The 17,324-nt window shown below is 43.4% G+C and overlaps 1 protein-coding gene across 1 annotated transcript in view; it reads right to left on the minus strand.

Annotated features, from left to right (window-relative positions):
* Positions 1-17,324, minus strand: part of RSRC1 (arginine and serine rich coiled-coil 1) — a 168,588-nt gene that overhangs the window by 15,715 nt on the left and 135,549 nt on the right. The window contains exons 7-8 of the mRNA XM_037406974.1: positions 14,892-14,960; positions 1,366-1,404 (exon numbers count right to left, since the gene is read on the minus strand). Coding sequence (XP_037262871.1) covers positions 1,366-1,404; positions 14,892-14,960 — 108 coding nt within the window. The remainder of the gene's footprint in view (positions 1-1,365; positions 1,405-14,891; positions 14,961-17,324) is intronic.

A 17,324-nucleotide genomic window follows, 5' to 3' on the forward strand; every position in this document is an offset into this window, starting at 1 on the left:
GATTGCCTACCTTCTACTCAGGAATAGCTTTGCTTTAAATTTTCACAGCTGACAACCCAGAAAAGTGCCTGTGCTATTTAATAATTTTCCAGCTGGTAAATTGATTTATTTCTTTATTTCCTTCTAATGCACTGGGAGCGCCACTCCAAATTTCAGCATCAGAGACACAAACAATACTGCCAACGGCTCTAGGAAATTGTCCTTACTGCTAGAGCCAAAAAGCAGAGTTTCTACTTACCAGATTTGTTTATATAAAGCACTCTAAGTACTATAGCTATTTTTAGGTTATACTTTCTAGATACATTTAGATTTTGTAGCCATCTCAAAATTCTTCAACTGCGTGCAATTAATGACTTGACAAAGACTCTTAACCTGAAACTGTAAATACCGTATGCTTTTCCTGAGAAAAAGAAAGGAAACGTATGTATCCTCTCACACGTACCCAAGCCTGAAATCTCAGAGGTGCACCTCCTCTGCTTCACAATTCCCTTTTTAAGTACAAACCCAAGGAAGAACAACCACACACTCGGAGAATGAAAAGCAAATTATGGGAGTATTTCAGGAAATCAAAGAATAGGCTCTGCTCTGGCTCACGTTGTGAAGGCGGTGCCTTCCCCCGGCCGGGAGCTGTGATGTAAAGGGGTTTCTTTATTTCTTCATTTGCTTCTAATGCGATGGGAGCAGCGCTCTGGCTTCCAGGTTCTCAGCTTGCATCAGAGACACCAACAAGATGGCTCACAGCTTTAGGAAAGTTTTGTTACTGCTAGAAGCCAGGAAGCAGAGTCTTCACCTAACCCCCCTGTTCATCACCGAACACCACGCCAGGACTTGCCAGAGGCCAGCACGCCAGGAGCCACCAAGCCCTGCCGCCAGCGCCCCAGCTGCCCCCCCACCTCCCACTTGGAGCCTCCAGGACAAGAGACCCCAAAAAGTGTGATTTTGCTTCTAGAGCCACTGTGGCAGCTCAGGTCAGCTACCAGCACGCCAAAACATTATGAAACAGTTTCTGGCGGTGATGGTGTAATAGTTTTTGACTGAATTGATTGTTCCCTGACAATACGCAACTCAGCCTTGCAAATGCATCAACTCTGTAATGAGGAGCTATTAAGTCTATTGATTTTCTGATTTCAATTGATAGCTAACAGGCCAAAGCTACACATCAATATTTGCGTAACTAATACCCAAGAGCTAACAATTTTGACAAATGAAAACCTCAACAGAACAAACAGTGCAAATTAATGGAAATTTAAAGACTAAACCTCAGAATTTAAGTGAAATATTTAATGAATAGATAAATATGCCTTATATTTCTGGAGAATTCTGCGTTTTAGATGGGGAGGAATATGTAAACACATAGAGACTCACAGAAGGATGCTCTGCTCTTGGTACCTAAACCGGGGAAATCTGCAATACAGAACAGCAAACCCGAGATGTCAGCCTCTAAAAAAAAAGACAGTTTCAAAACGAATAATTGAAAATTGAATACTTTTGAATAATTTGCTGAGTCAGACCAAATGCATGCATATTGCAATGGTACAAACACATCTCCAGGCTGCACGTTTCTGTATATAGTTATTACCACAAGCTGAAGCCGATGTCTCACAATCCCCCCTGCCCCTGAGCTTTCTTCTGGGTTTGGGGTTTTCATTTGGATTTTTTTTTCGATAAAGTTGGAATATCAAAAAGGAAACAGTAAAAATACACAGTAAAAATTACAGCTTTCTCCTAAGCAGGATAAATTCTCTTTTTTGTTTTGTTTTGTTTTTTGTTTTTCTTTTTAACAGAGAGAAGTCATGCCTCAGGTGGTGGGGGAGACACTTACGCTGGCGTGCCCAGGTGCCCCCTTCCCGAGCAGCCCCATACCCATGGCCACGCTGGGACACTTCGCTCCCCCTTCCATTTCCTTCGGACGACACAAACCCAGCCCACCACGGCTCTCCACAGCCCGTATTTTCCAGATCTCTGACCACCCTCCTCACACTCCATCTTTGCTCCTGGGGTTACTGAAGGGGCTGATGAGGGGGCTGAAAATCGGATCTCTTCCCTTCCCAAGACCAGAGCTCCCATCCCCCTTGCTGCCCGCCCCTTTCATACATTGCGGTTTATTTTCCCTTTTAGAAGCAGCTTTTCAATGCGTAGCTATAAATTTTTTTTTTAAATGACTGAAGTCAGATAACTAATTACGTGATTGCTTTACAATCCCATTACCTTAACTGATGCTTGTCTCAGGATTATCCTTTAGCACAAATAAATGCCATGACGACGACAGTAAAATACACAACATTAATGAAGTACAGGAGCCATTTTTGGTTTTCATCTGTCTTAAATTCAGAAGACAATTTCCAAGACTTTTAATTTGTAAAAAGTCATAAATTGCCCTGTGAGAGAGACTGTTAGTTTATCTGTATTTTCACTTTTAGAACAGTAGTTAAAACCTGAATATTTGACGGTCTTTTGCAATTCGCTTGTACAAGGGCGTCCCGCCTCAAACACCTTTCCAAAGGCAGCAATGAAACAGAACTAAGGTGCCAATTTTTCATCTAAAAATATGTCTCTGAAAGGAGTTGAACAAACGCACTGACTTACGGTACATACCCAGGAAAGGAAAATACCTTTTTATTTGTTAGTTGAGGGCACAGCTTGGAGCCAGCACTGCCTTAGGGATTGAGAACCTGCTAGCGCTTTACCTGCTTGGGTACCTTTGCAGATGTGAAAGTAAAACTTTAATTATACCTGCTGTATTTCCTCAAATAAAATTACCCCAATGCCAGCTTCAAAATTATATTCATATTTATGCACATCTTGGTGGTGTTGCATCCCTCCTTAAAGGTTCCCATGTATTAATGTGCTTCCTTCCAGGAGAAAATTTATCTGATCTTTTCCCTTCACAAAAAGTGTAGGAAAAGAGACAAATGTTGCTTTGTATTTTAATACAGAGGCAAAGCAAGACACTTCCATAGATGATACAAAGGAAGTTACTATTTTTAATCTACTTTTCTTTTAATTTCCTTACAATTTCCCTGTAACCATCCGCAGGCTTCATGTGCTGCTTCAGCTAACGCATGAAATAAAGCCATATTTCAGACCATTCACATGCAAACGGAAGGATTAAAATAAAACTTCTTTCTTCTTTCCAGGTGAAGTATGCATGTTCGTGGCACTGCACAAGAGCAGCACTGTTCCACACAGCCCCGCTGGCTGCACAAAGTGCAGCTGGCTTCAAGGCAGACACGGGCCAGCGCGATGTGCAGGGGCTGTGCTTGTGTCACACAGCCAGTATCTCTGTCTCCATCATTTCCCAACACTGAATTGCAATTGTGGAAATTTTTTTTTTTTTTCCAAGAGGCCACGATGTTGGGTGAAATCCTATCATCTCAAGAATTGTGAGAACAGCTTGCTAAAGTTCAGCATTTCCCCAGATTACGCCTTGTAAGCAGCCCGCACCCGCAGTTTCATCCCCAGGAGCCCTATTTTCCATCCATCCACAGCGACTCTGGTTCCTATGGATCAGGACCGCTGTCCCTGTGGGTCTGCACGCTGGTGCACCGATAGGGGCAAGCAACCTGAGAAAGACCATCCCAGCCCCCGCATTCATAATGCAGTGCTGGTAAGCCCCAAAATAGACCCCATTCACCATCAAAAATTTATGCTTTCTTGCCATTTCCTTTGCCATTTTTGAAACCACTGAGGATAAACTTCTTAAATTGAGAAAGAGATCTGCAAGTTGAACATCTTGCTGATGGTCAGATCACTTCTTATTAATTTAAATAAATCTAATCAAAGGAAATTACATCTTCTTTTCAAAGTCTTCCTCGAAAACTTAGTTCTGCAGAGTGCAAGAATGCATTAAAAATCTATCTAGAAGAGCCCGTCTCCTGCATGCATGAATCACAGCAAGCACTCAGGAAGCCTCTACAGTCAAAGGCTATTTCATACCAACACAACCCTATTTTCTACTCATGAAATTTCCATTCTGGCTCACATTTTTTACATAAACCCAGACAGCAAGTGGGTAAAAGGCATCCAAGACATTTTGAGGACAGATTGGCCATCTCGCGCAGGAACTCGCTGCAGTACATAATGTCTCCTAGTGGGAAACGCCAGGGACCTTTCCCGATCAATAGAGCCTTATATTAGCACACTTCTCATTTTTACAACACCTAAACTGGAAAACAGCATTTAATGGTTCGTGTAGGTTTCCTGACAAACAGCCACTCCATCTATTGTATTTGCTTTATTCCCTTTAGAACTTCATCTTCAAAACCGTATTTTGCACAGACAACCTGCAGCCAGAATCCAGTAAGCAAAATTTGAAAAGCACAATGCAAACGGCAGCCTCGGAAAGGCAGGACCACAGCGAGCTGCGCAAGCACGGGCTTTCTCCAGCAAACAGGTAATTTCTGCAACACGTAATATTTCAAGACCAGTTTTCTGCTCTCCAGTGATTCCCGCCCCCCCACCCCCCCAACCCCAAGGAACCCCCCGTCCTTGCAAGCATTTGATGCCTGCGATAAACCAGCCAGGTTCCAATGGTGATTTCATTGCATTAGGTTAATGCACACCACCCGTAACAACCTTTGTCTAATTAAATCACAGTGGTAATGTTTCTAACGGCTCCCAATCCTGCCTGATTGTGAATAATCAGGCTTGTTCAGCCTGCCAGCAGACGGAGATGCCACTCCAGGTGCCCTGGGGTGGACGTGGCACTTGCCCATCCCACTGCTCCCAGGACAGAGCTGGGGAAGCTTAGGGACACCCCAGCCCCAGGGTCACCCCACCAGCCCAGCCCACCTGCCGCAGCAAAAATTGACTGAAATTTTCTTAAAATTATGACAGGAAAAAAATCAATGTATCCCAGTTTTTTCCTAAAACCCTCATACTGTTCTTTTTACGGTTTATGCTTAATGTAGTTTTTAAAATGGCTTTTTAGGACTGTAAGGGCACTGGCCGAGGGCTGCATGCTTACCCATGGCTTAGGGCTTAGGCTACAAATGTAACATCTTTAAGTTAAACACATACATTTTCCAATAACTTTGCCACTCTTCTAGCCCTGCTACCAACAGATGACTTTATTGATAAAGGGACATTTTTACCCAATGCACCGTGTGACCTTTGCAAGTTAACAACACTGAGCAGCCAAAGATCCCTGTCCTTCCCTGCATCCTTACCGTGTCCCCTGCTCTCCTCCCCCTGCCACTGGCATTCCCACTCCTGAAAGATGCCACAAAAATGACATTGCCACAGCCAAATGGGACAGAATTCCCCATATCGTGAACTTGCCGAATTACTCATGATTTGAAACTTCATTAATGTCAACTTTGGATTTAAATGAAGTCACACAACATAGATGATGTCCTGCATATAAAACTCGAGCATGATTTTGCCAGCGGGACTAGGCTCTGTCCTTTTAAATGCCTGAACCGAAATCTCAGCTCTGCTAGAGCCATCCACGGGCAATTTCCCTCTTTATTTATTCCCTCTGTATTTTCAAAATGATACAGGTTAGACAGACATTAGCTCCAAGGAGCATTACATTAGCAGTACAAAGTTTTTTTCCTCTAAATAATTTCTTTCTGCACAAACTGAAAAATGTTGGTATTTTCAAGTACTTTTACAGCACAGCCTCAGTGCTTACTGACAAATGCCTTACAGAAATGTCCTGCCCCATCACAGGGGTCTAAATGGCATGTGAAACCAACTCCAATTCCTTTTAACTCAGTACACAGAAAAAAAATACAAACTGTAGTATCATGTGAGCAGTGTTATAAAAACACACGTGCCTAAAATTAACCCTGGTGAAGACAAGAAGAATGTGCTGTTTCACTGCACTCATGGCCCCCAACTCAAAATTACAAAAGAAAACATATGTTTTAAGTGAAAGAGCATTTTTTTTTCCCTTCCTTGCCAAATCTTGCCAAGAAAGCATCACGCTGTTGCAGCAAACCTTCCTACCTACTCCTCTAGGAACATTGTTGGTGCTGTGAAAACATGGAGATATTTTTGAAGTGCTCAATTCAGACAAAGCTGAGTCAGAGCTTCCAACTCCGAGCTACCCTGGCACATGCCCAGGCTGAGGTGGGACCCCTTCAGCGCCCCCGAAAGCTGGGCATCCCACCCACTGTGCCCGACGGGGAGGCACCTGGAGGCCCCCGGCTCTGGCGCAGGGGGAAGTCATAGAATCATGGAACGGTTTGGGTGGGAAGGAACCTTTAAGGGCCAACTGCTCTAGCCCCCTGCCCTGGGCAGGGACATCTTCAACTACAGCAGCTTGCTCAGAGCCCCATTCAACTTGGCCTCGAGTGTGTCCAGGGGTGGGGCATTGACCACCTCTCTGGGCAGCCTGGACCAGCGTCTCACCACCCTCAATGTTAAAAATTTCTTCCTAATATCTAGTCTCAATGTCCCCTCCTTCAGCTGAAAGCCATTCCCCTTTGTCCTGTCACTCACACCCCTGTACGCAGCCCCCCTCCAGCTTTCTGGCCGGCCCCTTCAGGCACTGGAAGCTGCTCTAAGGTGTCCCCGGAGCCTTCCCTTCTCCAGACTGGACAACCCCAACCCTCAGCCTGTCGCACACCAGAGGGGCTCCAGCCCTCCGAGCATCTTCCTGGGCTCCTCTGGGCTCGCCCCAGCAGCTCCGTGTCCTCCTTATGCTGGGGGCAGAGCTGGACGCAGGGCTGCAGGGGGTCTCACCAGAGCAGAGCAGAGGGGCAGAGCCCCCTCCCTGCACTGCCGGCCATGAGGGTGGGCTGCAGAGGGGCGGGAGCGAGCCCCTCAGCCGGGTTAGGCCAGCCGGGAGCACCAGCAGCACCAGTGAAACCGGACAGCAAACCCCAGGGACTGACCTGAAGTCTAAAATTCAAGGAACACATTTAAAAGTGATTATTAATTACGGAAGCTTTAATAAAAAGCCTGGAATTGATCAGTCCAATAGCCATTACCTATGGGGGTCTATCGATCCCCTTTTCTGATGATCAGCTCTGTTGAGGAAGAACACGGCTACAGCGGGTGGCCAGCAAAGATGCCATGTTTCATACTGCAATTCCATCCTTCACAATTTTTATTGTTATTTGGATGCTCTTCCTAATTTGCTGCACTATGCCACCGCAACTGTGCAAAACTTCACATTTTTATATTACCCTTGATTTGTTTCTGCTTACTTTTAATTATAAAACGTCAATAAAAAGATTAAACACACATAAAAAAAGATCACAGTGTGTGCCAGATGCTGAAACATCCTCCAGAGACTGGAAGCGCAACACCAGGTGTTTGTGTCAGACTAATGAAGCAACATTCACACACAAGGGACACAAAGGGTGAGGCTGCAGAGACTTACACTTTGCTGAAAATCTGCCATTATGAAGGCAAAACTGGAAAATTTGAAATTACAATTTTAGTAAGAAATAAAAATTCATGCATCTATACTAAATATATTAGCTAGACTAAATAATTTGGAGATTTAACAGGCTGAGTTCAAGTCATTGCCGTAACAATGAACTTCAATAAAATTTACTGAACATAAACTATGACCTAAGGCAATAACTGATGAACTTAAGGGCATCCTGATATATTTCTATATCATTGAGTAAAGCACTTTAACTTATTACAGCTACATGGCCTGACCTCATGCAATCAAATCTTTTCTTAGCAGATTCAACCTGTGTTTTTAATACCAATTACCTCAAGGTGCAGTCTTTTAACTTTTACTAAAGGAAGCATTAAGTAAAACAGCTGCTTTCCCATGGACAAACTACTGGTTAGATCCCACGACGTGAGAACTCTTGCCCAACAGGTTAAAGATGAGTATAAAAAAATAGAGCTTATCAGCTGGGATATGTGCAGACTTTATAATTAAGGGATCTTCTATATGTTGAGCCCTCCAGGCTTTCTCGTACGTACTAACTTTTGTTTTGTGACCCCCCCCCCATCACTCCAAATCCATGTGGGCTGTAAGTCCTCAGCCTTTCAGGCACCTGCGTTTGCCGAGGTGCTGGGATGCACTCATCCTGCTCGTGAAGCGGCGCGCGCAGGAGGCAGAGGGGAGCGCTCCCTGCAGCACCAGCTATCTGCGGAGGGGTTTGGTAGGAAATTCTGATCTTGGTTTGTTGCCACCAAGAGTCCCGTAAGCCAGTATGAGTGTACAGGACAGCGCTAATTGCATCACGCCGGTGAAACACCAGGCAGTAGCCACATGCAGAAACCACGGTAGAAGAAAATCTTCTGATGCTTTCAATCTCTAATTAAACAATCTCAGTAAAACAGCATTTTGTTCATGCTATTTAGTAAAAAGGGAGTTATTCTTCATTTCTTCTTCTGAATTTCTAAGACTACTACTGAGAGACGCTGAAATGGTAGGACAGGAGACTTCCAAATCAAAACTGCAGCTCCAAGACCATGCGATGGACAGGGACGATTCAGGACAAGGGTCTGTGCTGGTTTCATGATAACACGTCAGCCAAACCAAAGCCAGACTTCGGGGCACTGAAAATCTGGATTCAGATATTACAACTTGGGCCCACCACAGTTATAGAAACCACACTTCATACATTTTCCACCAAACAGAAAAACCTTTACCATTGCACCTTCTCTACCGTGCCTTCATAGCAGCCCCTCACTGACGCTGCCCCTTTGCAGTTCTGAGCTCAGCGGCAGCAGGTACCTGAGACACTGTTGAGATTCTTCCCAAACTGAGCAAAATGACCCCTTAAGTACATGCACGTTACCTTTCCTTCCAAAAACACTTTAGATTTACATATTTGATATGAAATACAAAGGAGAAAAGATACTCAAAAGCCACCTACTGCGTGCACATACCCACCGATTTAACCAAACCAATTAAGCATATTGCTTTAATCGTCCATTTAGGGTACAGCAACACGTCATGTGAGCTGTGCACAGCACAATTTTCCTGCCCTGAGTTAAATCCTATTAACGCACATGTCCCAAACCCTGCCCGAAGGCTGCAGCGCCTGCCCTGCCACGGGAAGGCTTCAGGTACATCCTCATCTTCATCCCCCTGCGAACACCATCAGGGATTTGCTCTGTTTCTCTGTTTAACGGACAATTGTCTCCCAGCACTAAATGCTCTAATACCTCTCTCGTTTGCATTCACCTGTTCCTCCTGCCCACGTGGGCTTCATTTCCAAGCCTATTCAAAACGATATTTTCCAAGCATGTGCCACACGACTTGTTCATATAAATGGAACAAATTAAACTGTCTCCACATATATCCTATCACATTTGTAGCCCTGATTTCTCTCCTTAACACGTGGCCAAGACACCGTATTATCTGCCTGCAGAGGTTGACCTCAGGGATATTAGATTCTGCCACATAGCTCTCTTGTACTAAACCGAGGGGAAACACTTAATCACCCCTGCCTTTTCAGGAAAAAATCAACTTTAAATTTGCCATGATGAAAAATCAATAAACCAGTAATTGCTTGGCTTATCATTGCGTGGAGGAACAAATTGGGAAGCGAAGCTTAGCGTCCACACAGATTTCAGTGAAACACACAGAGTTTCAGGATCACTAAGCCAGAAAAGGAAAAGGTCTCAGAGTGATAATTAAATCTACTCATGCTGATTTTCTGCCAAATTTATTTCCCCAGAGTATATAAAAATGTTTCACTGCTTACTGGGTAGGCATAACTAATCAATTCAACACCGGGCCAACACACCCGAGAAACAGAAAATGCAAATTCCAGGATAAAGGCATCAGAACAATGCCCGCCCCAGCACCAGCACCACCATCACATCGATTTACCTATTGAATGATGTCAAAAGCACAAACCATATTTAGCTGCACCCTGGAAAACTTCTTTTCCTCGTGATCTGCCACAAACCCTTCCGTACGTGCATGCCCAGGGTGGGCAGCACGCCATCCCAGCGCCTGCCGTGCCGCAGCAGCCCCAGCCCCCCCGCAGGGTGCGCGCCACCGTGTATGTGACATCAGAAATTTAAAAACACTGCAATGCCTGGTGTACTAAGAGAAACGACCCGACAAGCTCACAGCAATGCCCTCCAAGGCATGTGAACGCTCCTCTCGCAGCCCACCGCCTGCTTTATTTTGGCTCCGGCTGGTACCGGCCTCGGCTCCCTCGCACTTGCCAGTCCGGCGAGAAGCAGCCCCAACAGCAACGGCCCCGTCCCAGTTTTGATGTAATTTCTCAGGCAAGTCCTGAACGGGAACCAGTAAACAAAAACAAGGTAGAAAAAGCCCTCCACTGAAAACACTCTTGTAAAAAAGCGCATTTTTTGTTAATAGACCTAATTTCGTGCAGCACATTAGCATAGCTCCAATGGAAGTGCAAATGTAATCAAACTGAAAAATTCAAATGAGACGGAGGGAGCCTTTTTCTTTCTTTCTTTGCTTTTTTGTCACCAAAAAAAAAAAAAAATACCATTTTGCTCTGTGTCCTTCAACTGGCTATAGGGACTATGGTAATTAAAAGATTTAAAACAGCACAAGCCCCCAGTCTCTAATCCGGAGCTCAGGTCAGCTGTCTGTAGATTCTAATTTGTCCTCGATTTGTATTCATGACAGGCAAACGCTGCATATTTAACAGCAAACCAGCAGGAGGGGGCATTGGTGGGCTTGGAGGTCAAATAATTTGATTTCTGAGCAGATTACATGTAACATCCAACATCTAATCTCACACCTGATTTGGCAATAAAATTACAATAAGCGCAATGTTCAGACACCCTCACTATAGGGTGGGGGCGATGCCCAGCCTTCATGGTTGAGGCCAGACCGCAGTGTGCGCAGCGGGTGGCCATGCAGTGAGGATGCAACTGTCCGGGGCAAAGGGTGCAACGGTGCTGCAGGCACCTGCTGCCCGCAGAGCCTGGCAGCTCCGGGATGGCATTCCTATTGTAAACCATAAGATGGTGAATATTGGAGAATTAAACCTTTTTTAAAAAATTTAAAATCTAGAATTTCTTTGAAAATTCACTTACTGATGAACCTACGGGTATAGGAAAACACTTGTCTGAAGCTGAACAGACAGAATAAGGGTTCATTGGGCAACAAGTGCCAAAACACGGGGCAACACCTGCCTAACTGGACATTACAGGAATTACACAATTTCATTATTAACTTTTCAACCAGAAGGGCTTGGGGAAGCAGGCAGGGAATCACTATGAACAATTATGCACATAATAAAATAGTTGTGTGATTGTATGAATTAAAAAAAATATCAAAAAGAATTGATTTTTCATACCCCCTCCCCTACTCATGCAATAGAAGCTAATCTGGTGAGAATTTAATGATCAAAAATACAAAATCGTTCTCTACGTAATCCAAAATAGAAAACAAACCCGTGATCAGTCTCAAGCGTGTGAAATAATCACAACGCTTTTTTTCCCCAAGCATGGGGAAGCCGGGCACAGGAGCAGAGGACATAGCGCTGCACACCCGGGTCACACCTGCCAGCGGGCGCCGAGCTGTCAACCACAAAGGGCAGCCACAGCGGTTTGGACGCGGCTGCAGAAGCTGCGTGAGGAAGCGAGAACCAGGACACGCTGCGCCAAGCTCCCGCGGTGAGCACGAGGTGCCCAGGGCACGGTGGGGCCAAGGGGCAGGGGCCGCGCTCCAGCACACACCCGGGTGAGTGCCAGGAGGAGAAATGTCTTCTTTGTAAGTGCATACGGGACACAAAACTACACAAAACTGGTGGTTTTCATTGTACAATTTCTCCAGGTATCTTGCATGGCCTTGGTATGCTTAACACTTGATAGACAATTTAATAAGACCAGGTATTTTGGGGGGAAAATAAAATATTTCATTCTTAATTGGTAGCTAACTCCTCTAGACAAATTGATGGGTTTTATTTAACAAGCTTCTCTTCAGGAAACATTTTCTATTCATTTTAGAACAGTGCAACACCCTTACAACTTTTTCAAAGACACCACAGGACAGTTTCTCTAGTGCTTATTAATAAACCAAAAAGAAGTTTTCCTCCTGCTTTCGCTGTCAGCCACCATTGTTTCTCACTCATTAACCAACACTTTTTTTTTTTTTCCTCCGCCCTTCCACAGCCACCCCTCCAGTGGCTGTAGCAAAGTGGCTGCCAGCACATGAGCCATCCGCAATGGGACGCCACGCAGGACACCACGGAGGACACCACACGGGGCTTTTTCAAAACACCCGGTGCAGCCCTGTGCCAGGTCTTAATCATCACCCAATTTTATATTCATATAAATCCACTCTGCTTGCTTTATCAACAAGACAAATTAGAGGCAGTACATTTTATTTTGCAAGTGTTCTGGACACTATTTTAGATACGTTGCAAAAGGAATCATCACGCACAGCTGCACCAGAGCATCACAGCTCTGAAGCACTGTCATTCCAAACTTGGGACTTTTTTTTTTTTTTTTTTTTTTGGGGGGGGGGGGGGGGGGGGGGGGGGGGAACAAAACAAGCAAAACAAAAAACAGATTAAGGGAATCAATCACATGCATTTTTAATAAAGATTACACTAGAGTTTTGAAATACATACTTAGCATACTTCACTCTAAGTCCCACAATTTGGAGCTTATTAAAGACATCTGAATCTAGAAACAAACAGGGGGTGGGAAATCATGTAAAAACGTATAAATCCTGTAGGATAGCAACCAGCTGAATCACACTTGCAAAGTATACTTAATTTTCTCATTCACACATGAGGATTTAAAGAAGCTTGTTTATACCTGAAGTGCAAATAAGCTTTAAACTGCCTACAGAAATTATTGAGGCTGGAGTTCCAGCTGAAGAAAAAAAATCGGTAAGGAAGAAAATCGGAGAAATTTGATTGTAACCAAAGAAACAGCACCTGAAGTCAGTACATAAGAGACGGCAACGTGGGAACAGGTAAGATGGATTTTTCTAACCCAAAAAACTTGCTAACCACCTGTTCCAAAATCAAATATGTAAAAGATTTCCATAAAATTCAGAGCTTTTGGAGCCCTGAAGGACTTCAGCGCTCAGACTGAGTATGGTATGGCAATTCCAGGAAAGAAACATAAGCAGAGATTACCTGTTTGAGACCGCTTGGTCATTAGGAAGGATTCCTGGAAAACAAGGATGTCAAAGCAGGATAAGGAGGAAACTTGCTGCCAGGAAACTGGTGAGATTCTTAAATAGAAGGCAGTGCAGTGGGGGTTAAATACAGCACGTGTGGAAGGGGACTCAGGCTCTGGTACCCGGATGGAATAGGAGAGATGAGAAGAGACGTAGCCACAACAGATGCAAAAATACAGTTCCTGTCCTCACCTTGGAGTTCAGCCTGGCATGCTCAGGAAAAGAGAGGGCAGACGCAAGGAGACTTTTCAATAAGATCAGAGAGACTGGAAAGAAAGGTGGTGTTTTGGAAGGACCGGAGGAGATGGCATAGTAAAATCGCAAGCACCGCTACTGTCCATACAACATGTGGGGGTTTCTTCCCTTTGCTGTATACTCCAGCACCCTACTACCTCTTCCCTTTCGTATGACTTCTCCTGCTTTGGTTTAGCCTAATGATTTTGTTATCATATGACACAGGGAATTAAAAATATCTCAGCCTCTTAACTTCTCCATAAATTTCAAGCTGTCATAAACAGTTTTACTTCCTATCAGTCTCCTCCATGTATGACACCCAGGCCCTAACCGAAATATGATGGGTATTGGGGCACAACACTGATTTTCATAGTAAATTAATCCATCAAAAGGCCAGCTCTGAAAAAATCATAGAACAGTTTGTGTTGTCAGGGCCCTTAAAGCCCACCTAGCTCCAGCCCCCTGCCCCGGGCAGGGCCACCTCCCCCCAGCCCAGGTTGCCCAGAGCCCCGTCCAGCCTGGCCTTGAGCCCTGCCAGGGACGGGGCACCCACAGCTGCTCTGGGCAGCCTGGGCCAGCGCCTCCCACCCTCAATACACATGATCTCCTCCAACATGACATCATCTTCAACCCCAGGTCCCATTTATGGGGTGGTTAAAACACTGAGTGAACATCCACGCAATCCCAGGCAGGCGGGCAAGGGGCACAGTGCCAGAAGAATCAGGAACACATTTACGCGGAGACTGTTCAGTGTATTAAGTACCAGTTGCAGCCTGAAATACATCATTTAAACCAAATACGCTGAAGAGAAAGTTCACTGCAGTGACCAGTGTGTGGTAACATGTATTTCCAGAGTAAAACCACCGCAAGGCAGTGAAGATCTTCACTATATTTTTTTATATTTAAGTCAATGCAAAAATATAATGGATGTCACCGACAACTAAATGATTAATTTTAATTTGAATAGCTAAGAAACTTTCTCTGTCTATCACAGCTGAAGTGAGAACTTTGAGGATCCTCAGATTGTTTGCATTGGCTCCGTCATGCTGTTGAAAATGTCTCTTCCCATTACTCCCCAACATACAAGCAAAATACATTTGTTTAATTATCCAGGCATTATACATTAACTTTCCACCTACTGTATAGCAAAGGAAAACAGCTCAGACTCTGCCAGCTTTCAGTGCACCAGATTTCATCAGGAAAGAGATTAGCTCACTCTGACATCACACAGACTAATACACTGGCAAAATTAATTGCTGTGCTTTACTGATTTAATCGAGCAGCATAGCCACAAACCAGCGGTATTGGCTGGCCATAAGGTCTTAACATATAACTTTGTCTCAAATTATTAGGTTGCTTTAATGGCAGGTAAAATATTTTTTTTCATGTGGCTGAAATTTCCGGTGCCTTTAACAGTTCTTGTTCATCTGACAGGTCAGGAGCAGAAAGCTGCAGCGAACCTGAGGAGTGCCAGGCTGGCCACCTCGGCTTCAGATGCCCTTGTAAGAAAGTCACGGAGCCCTGCTGGAACCTGGTCCCTTAAAAATAATAGTTTGCCACTTACTGGATTTTAGTTTCTTATGGATTTAAAAACACACGTTACCTTCTTCCTTCCTTTTCTTTGCTTCTTCTTCACTTCTCTCTTTGGCCTTTAATGCTTCATCTGCTTTAGCTAAAAAGAAAAGAAACACAACAAGTGTTATAATTAGTTAATTTATCTTGCCAAACAAGATTTCCTGGGGTTTAAACCAGTTTCCTTTTTGTAGGTCCCACAATGAAGTCGATGCGCATGAAAGAACAGAATTTGGTTCTTAACGTGTTTTCTTTGAAGATATTAATACGGTGAAGGCAACAGCACACGTGGCATTCTGGAGGGCAGCTGCTGCGCACAGTACTCGCTCAGTACCAATCTCTGCACCCATTTCTTGTTACGCAGAACTTTTAAGAGTTTTTTTCCTTACACACAAACCTCCCCACCCTACCTGCCCCCAAACAAAACCGTACAGAAACAAACACAGTTCATTTGGAAACAGAAGATTTGCTGCCATAGCGAGTAATCCGTAAGACCTCTTTTGAGGATAAAACAGAAACAAACCAGTGTTTTCAGGGATGCAGAGCTGCAGCTAGCATTTAAAATGGGAGTCAAATACCTATCACTTAGTGTTAAATTAGGTAGTATACAAATTTCTCTTCATTGCAAATCACAGCAGTAGTACTTTATTCATATTATGACAGTATTCTTTAAAAAGAATCTTTTTCCCTCCAGAAACCTCTTCCCTTATTACTTAATTATCTACTAGTTGCTCAACTGCAGGGGTTTTCAAACACTTTACTACAGATGTTAAAGAAGATTAAAAATATACAGCACAGTAACAAGGGACTATCAATATACTCTGTAAATTAATTAAATTTCTGTTCTAGCACATCATTTATTCCAAAGCATTAATGTCTCAAAGGAGCCATTCTCTTTTATTGCCATCTCACTGCCTGATGAGTGAACTAAGCGAGAATAAGTCTCTAATAGCATTATACTTGATGAAATATTAAGTTTTGGAAAGTATCACCATGTCAAAAGGAAAAGAACCAAAAAGCAACAGAATTTAGAACTTAAACCAGGCCTTCTTATGCAATAAAATCACTGTAAACGGCGGCACAAATAGCAAACAATTCAGTTTTACAGATGCTTAGTCCTATCACCTACTGAATCAACCAGTAATTTATGAAAATCAAATTCATTTCAGGGTGGGTGTGAAGGGGTCTTTCCGACTGGTGTCCCTCTGCAGCCAGTAGCTACAGATTCTTAAAATATACAACTTAAACAGGGGTGTTACAAAACGATAGAAGTAATTACATAGACATCTGTTTCCATTTACATGCTTTTACTCATATTTAGACTACATTTGAAGTCATGAAATATTAAAACTTTTCTGCCAGTGAAGATCATTACAAGAATCTATTAAATTAAGACAATAAAAACAAACTGCTAGTAACTCTAAAGACTTTTACTTCATTTACACTTTATTCTCCTTGGTAAAAGGACAAGGATAATAGAAATCCCATTTAAATTCAATTTTGGTTATATGTGTAATTGTAGATATACCCCTTGAGTCATGTAAAATGCTCAGCTTATGTTTCTTTCAAATTATCCCGCTCAGATTCACATTCTACTCCTTACAACTGTCTTCAATATGTATTAGCAGAGCTCATTAGGCTGAAATTTAATAATGCAAACATCAGGTGGATTTCAAGAACCTCCATTATCAACACAAGATGGATTGCTTATATAGCTCTTGGGCCAACTGGGCACAATTTAGATTCAATAAACTACCATGCCTAAATTTGATTTATCTATTCCACTATGCTACTTTGTTCTTCCTCACCGATTTGTTGCTGCACAGGAGCAATTCATTGGATATCTGAATGGTTATCCAAGGCAGAAAAATATTAAAACACACATAAAAGATATTGCTGGTCTGTGACTAAATCTCTAGTTTGTGTTCGTTAGCTTTAAATTGCTAATTTCTAACCCCTGTAACTACAGTGGAAACTTCTGCTAGCTGAAACAGAGCTGTCCTTTCAAGTCCTGGTTAATTATACGGACAATCTAGCAATTTAGGGAGTTTCACGAGGACAATTCTCTGCTCAGAACTGCTCATTAACAACAATTTAACTTACCCCATAAATCTACAGAGCAGCACATCTCTGAGGTTATAGGGCACTGTCCATTACAACCAGCTGAAGTCACTGAAACCATGTGTCGCTTGAAGACTTTAATGCTAAAAATTCTCTTGAAATATTTTAAATTTTCTGTCATTATTCACTGGCAAAGCATTAAAACCCCAGATTTAATTTGCTCAAATCAAGTTTGCAATTATGAAAAGATTCTAACAACTTATTCCAAAATATAACGCACCCTCTCCGCTGTGTGCGCTGCTACGCCCTCACCCCGCATTTTAGGATGTTAAATGACCACAGACAGCCCACGCTGACCACTTACAAGACCTGGTGTGTGGAAAAGAACCCAGTTCTCCTGCAA

This window comes from Falco rusticolus, chromosome 13, assembly GCF_015220075.1.
Source record: "Falco rusticolus isolate bFalRus1 chromosome 13, bFalRus1.pri, whole genome shotgun sequence".
Taxonomy (NCBI): domain Eukaryota; kingdom Metazoa; phylum Chordata; class Aves; order Falconiformes; family Falconidae; genus Falco; species Falco rusticolus.